Genomic DNA, 5,566 nt, shown 5'->3' with positions numbered 1-5,566 from the left:
CTATGAAACTACAGCAGATATCTCGAATCTGTTAAGTGATAAATGATCTGCAGTTGAAGGACAACATTTCAGATTGCAAGGTTCATCAAGATCACAATGAATAATCAAATATATGATACAATACCAAACTTGAGAACCGGAAGTCATAGAGACATGGGATAACCACCATTCCACTCAGGACCACTTGACCTTTCAAATGTGACATGGTCAAGGTCATAGTACACTTTGAAGGTCAAGGTTAACTTTCATCATGACCTGACATTGACCTCAAATAGAAGGTCTCGAATTACTGATTATCTTTGCAGTTTATAGTAGGTTGATATCTTTTACCTTTTAAAAGATGTACACATGTTACTATAGTTTTAAAAATTAAGTTGATGTAACTTTTTAACAGATGGTCGGAAAATTTTTCAGCTTAATGTATAAAATGTAGAGTGCACTTTTATAGACCATCGTTTATGAAATCGATTTATGTCTAATAAACATAAGATGGCAAATATAAAACTAACTACATTGCAGTTATCGTGTATGTTTCCGTCTTCTACAAATTGGCAAACGATACAATCGCCATATGCGATACAGAGGTATTGATATCCGGCGACGGCGTAGTAGAGCATTTGTAGAAAAAGGTAGAAAACCTGGATGATTCATACCTTGCAAGCAGATACTTTATTTTGCGACGTTTCGTCTGACATATGTCCATTGTCATTGATCTCATTTTCATGTTTCTCAGATACTATAAGCAGCAGATCAACTAAATTCAGTAAATTGAAAAATTAATGATGTGTAATTGTTTGACTGGAAGGTAAAATCTGACCTTGACCTCATTTTCATGGTTTCATTTGTTAATGATTTATTTTTCTGTTTTGGCTTGTTTTTATCATAACACAGCTATATTTGGTGTATGGAATAACTGTAGGGTGTACATGTCTGTCCGACAAAATTTATTTTTGCCTTATCCTTCATTGACATGTGTTTTGAAAATATTAAGGTTATGTTATTCTTGTCATAAAACCTTTATCTTTAAGACTTTTAACATAAACTCACTGACTAGTAAAATAAGCGTGACATTTCAGCGTAAACACTCTTGTTTTAATTATTGGATAGTATATCGTAGAGGAATTTCTAAAAGGAATTATATTAAATTAATTCAAAAAATTTGTTCATGATCCTCGCTAAAATCTAACATTATTAGTATTTTTTTGCATGAGCTGCATCAAGATGGTTGTGCAAGCCTTTTAAAAACGGAAGCAAACGCTACGGAATAAGGAGCTTGATTCTTAAGTAAGTCTGGGGAAAGCATTTGAGAAAGACTATGTTTGATCTCCTCTAATTCAAATAAACTGTAAAGAGTTGTCAACGAACAAGCTATTCACCAGATACTTTATTATACTTAAAACTATAGGGAATCATAAATCCTTATGAACAAGAAAATCCCACACCATAAGTGAAAGCTATTTACTTAAAAAATATATTATAGACATTAACCAACGACAACCTCTGAATAACAGGCCCCATGACTAAACATGTTTATGAACTCTTGAGATAAAGTTTTATATTTGCAAATGATTTTGATGACAGCAAATTTATCTCAACAACTGATCGTCCAGATTACTAGAACTACTCAGTCATAATATGGTATCGCATTTGATACCATATGATACACGAGTTCCAACCTACTTTCCCGTCCCCTTTTCTAAAATATGAAATACCGAACTAGACTTATTACCGAAATTGCACTTACATGAGCACCACGACGGATGCCACATGTAGAGCACTATCTGTATACCCTTGTGGAGCACCTGAGACCCCAAGCTGCTGTTGCGGTTCGTGTTATTTTTTAGTTTTCGATGTTATGTTTTGTGAACTACTATTATGAGTTTGTTTTCCTTTTTTTACCATGAAGTTTAATTGTCCCTATAGTGTGATGGTATTTATATTTAAATGACAAAAGGAGGATGTATCACAAGAGAAAATACTTTGGCATTTTAAATTGTAAACAGTAAAAGAAATTAATCTTGTAAAGTCATTTAGTTTTAGATATATTGATGATGACCAGGCACCGAATATTCTTAATTTCTAACATCATATTATCTTCGTGATTTAGGATACTACTAAAAGAAGAATGTCTGCTACTGATCTTGATCTTTTCCTTGATATTGACGACTTTGAAATATAATCTATGACTTATGTTTTTTGTGATATGCATTGACTAATGTTTTTTCTGATACGCATTGACTACTGAGTTTGTGATATCGATTGTCAGTACACAATACCCTCTGTTCCATTGTATGCTCTACATTCATGTTACGGTCATATTAGAACTTTGTTGACCTGTACAGTATGTCTGTGTTTCAACTCACCTGCGACATTTTTAGTTATCGTAGTTCTATAGATACCAGTATGATAGTCTGATTTGTATTTCTTATAGATTGTGGTATTTTGAGTGATTGTGAATGTGCATGGTAGGTGGCAGTTTTGTTAGATTTTACTTTATGCACGTACTTTTCATTATTGCAGTGTAAACAAATACAAGACATAATGTTGTTCGTTAGCATTTTGCATGTATTGTGAAATATTGTGCTTTGTAAGTATGCTTTCACGTCATTTATTGCAATGCATGCGAAACCTATTATTTCATTTTATCTGAAAATAATGTTCCTTTCGATTTTTATGGCGATTTACTAGATTTCAGTCTACTTTTTGGATATATCTATAGATAATTGTACTTGACTTTCTACTGTTTGTTTTTACGTGTTTTTTTTTTAACAAAATGGTCGTTATTCACAATTTTCATATCTTTATATATCAGAAAAGATTAACAACTTAAAATTTGATTTATTTAGCTTGGCTTACATTTTTTTCCAGCCGCTGAAAGAAGAACGACTAGCCGAGTCACTCAAAATTCGTCCCTTAATTGATGCATTTGGATTAGTTCTGATAAAGACCAAATCCTACTTGTTCAATTGTGCTACTACAATGCCAGTAGTTGTATGATCATCATGTACTTCTTCACTGTTGGAAAGTATGCTTCCAAAAGGTACAGAGTTTATAACTATTTCAGTAAAGATATAATCAGTATTGAAGTCTGATATTATTGACCACGTGAAAACGTAAGTTCCCTGTTCTGGTGTAGTGAAAACCCCACTGTGTTTGCTATAAAATGATCCAAGGTTTGTCTTCACCACGTCAAAAATCAGAGTCTGATGCTGCCCTGGGTTTCCTTCATGTGTGCTCATGTAAGCATAGAAAGCTATTGTGTTGGCAGAGTCTGTATCTATGAAATATGTTTTAAAAATTAGATTCTACGAAAGAGTTAACATAGATATGCAGATTTTTTTTTTTATTTCTTAACCATTTAGTTTTATTTGAGAAAGTAGCATTTGAGCATGACTAAAAAGTAATAAACCAATCAAGTACAAAGCTGAAGTGCATGGATGACCCAAAATTCCAAAAAATTGCGCCAAACACGGCTATAATAATCTATTCCTTGTAGAAGAAAATCCTTAGTTTTGTATACAGGAAATTAATGGAAAAAAAACCATATACTTGATCTTCATGTCAACACCGAAATGTTGACAACTGGGCAGGTGAAAAATTGAGAACTGTCATGAATGTAGGAGATTTAGCTATCATTGAAAACAAATTTAACCATATTTTCTGGCCTGTACCAAATATGGTATGGTGTATAGCGGTTGTTTATCAATTTGTTACTTTGACTAATCGCTTGTTTTTATTATTTGAATTTGTCTAGCATTTGGGTATTTTTGTTTTGTTTTTAATATATTTATCTACTGTTTCATTGAGTCTTGAAAATTATTTTCATTAGTGAAGATGTTATCAGAGTGCTCTTTTTAAGGTAGCACATTGAGTACAAAGATTTTTCATCCCCAATCAGACATCTTTAAACTGATGTAGTTCTTCTCATCCTTCTTTAAATTTTATAAATGAGGTACCAAAAGAGAGAAGAATAATTAATCTTTCAAATTGTGATAATTTCATTATGACATAATTATTAAATAATTAATTGTTATGTTATTAGTTGCTTTATTGTGATGTCCATGCTTGAATGAATTAGCTTTTTTGTTATTCATAGCATCCCAAAACATTTTATAGATCCTTGCACAACACAGTATGACTTCCAAAACCATGACTCAGATTTCTCCTATTATATTTCATTAACTTATAAATCTTCAATGAAGAATGAATGACAATTTGTTCTATTGATGTTTTTGGAAGTCTGAGACACGGTTTTGGTGGTCAAGCTGTGTTGTACAATAATCTATAAAATATTGTGGGATGCTATGAAGAACAAAGACGCTAAATTCATTGGTGGACATAAATATAGCAACAAATTACATAACAATTGATTATGTCACAATGAAATTATCACAATTTGAAAGATTATTCTTTCTTCTTTCTTTTGGTACCTCATTTAAAAATCATAAAGAAGAATGTCATGAATAACATAAGTTTAATGTCGTCTGCTTGGGAGTGAAAAAGTCTTTGTATTGTGCTACCTTAAACACGAACGAATTGTAAAACTTATTTTATATTACAATGTTGTAAAAATGTTATTCTGCATGAAAATTTTCTACAACCGTGCTGTCCAATCGAGCTTTGTACGAAGGAACACATATCGTGTTCAAAAAGGAAATATACGAAAAACAATTATAATATGCTCGAATTATTTTGTATACTTTGTTGGTTGGTTTTGTTGATTTTTTTCCTAGACCAGATTTTCACAGTTTGCTTCTAGAGATTTTCTTGGGTTTTATTGGTCTAGTGATGAAGAGGTAGAATTCAATAACACTAGTGTATCTAAGAACGCCATACAATGATTCTATAATGAACGAACATAAATATATTGTCAAATAATTATAGATACATTAATAAAGTGTATGATAAATATGTACTCATTCGACGTCTTTTTCTTTTGTAATCTCTGTCCTTTTTCACCATGTGTCGTCTACTCGTTAAACTCGTCTTCCCATCTTTGTGAATCACCTCCATTGTTTGGGTTTTCAAAATATCACTTTGGTTATTTTGTGGTCCTACCAATTGTTCGCTTTCGAAGTTTGGGTTTATAAACTGTGAGTCTTCTTTAAAGAGTCTGTTTAAGTAATTCTCCTCTTTATCGATGCATCTTAATTTCAAATTCTTAATTTGCTTATTTTGATTCTCAATAGTTAGTTCAAGTTCATGAATCCTTTTATCTTGTGATGCTTGGTGTTTCCATAATTCCTCAAATTCAACGCGCATTTTGTTTTCTACAATGCTGAGCATCTCCTTGTATCCATTTACAGCGCAAGATTTTACTTGAATGATGAAAAGAAGAAGGAAACATACAATGATTTTGACCATTCTGAAGTGTATATCCAAGATAAGTCATGAACAAATTGTTCTAATTGTAGTACATTACAGATAAAGCTTTCAGAGTTAAACAAGTTCATAATTTCCGTCATATAGCGTAACATCTGAATATTGGTATACATATTAAATTTGCCGGTGTGTAATGAATTTTCAGGGAAACAAAAAACGGATGATATTTTGTTTTATTAGTAAC

The 5,566-nt window shown here is 31.8% G+C and overlaps 1 protein-coding gene across 1 annotated transcript; it reads right to left on the bottom strand.

Annotated features, from left to right (window-relative positions):
* Window positions 1–2,954: 2,954 nt before the first annotated feature.
* Window positions 2,955–5,262, bottom strand: LOC134700427 (uncharacterized). The gene is made up of 2 exons (XM_063561820.1): window positions 4,917–5,262; window positions 2,955–3,277 (listed from the first exon to the last, which is right to left on the bottom strand). The coding sequence occupies exons 1-2, from the start codon at window positions 5,260–5,262 to the stop codon at window positions 2,955–2,957; spliced, it is 669 nt and encodes a 222-aa protein (XP_063417890.1).
* Between the last annotated feature and the right edge of the window lie 304 nt (window positions 5,263–5,566).

The sequence above is a fragment of the Mytilus trossulus genome, unplaced genomic scaffold, assembly GCF_036588685.1.
Source record: "Mytilus trossulus isolate FHL-02 unplaced genomic scaffold, PNRI_Mtr1.1.1.hap1 h1tg000138l__unscaffolded, whole genome shotgun sequence".
Classification (NCBI taxonomy): Eukaryota; Metazoa; Mollusca; class Bivalvia; order Mytilida; family Mytilidae; genus Mytilus; species Mytilus trossulus.
Note: the sequence above shows the minus strand (reverse complement) of the source record. Positions and strands in the feature narration are given on the sequence as shown.

Bases quoted from the DNA above. Each gene is read 5' to 3' on its own strand.
- LOC134700427 (XM_063561820.1), bottom strand. From the start codon at position 5,262: ATGCGCGTTGAATTTGAGGAATTATGGAAACACCAAGCATCACAAGAT. The intron at 3,278-4,916 runs GTACATATTTAT...CATATTTCATAG, and splicing joins AAGAAAAAGACGTCGAATGA to ATACAGACTCTGCCAACACA.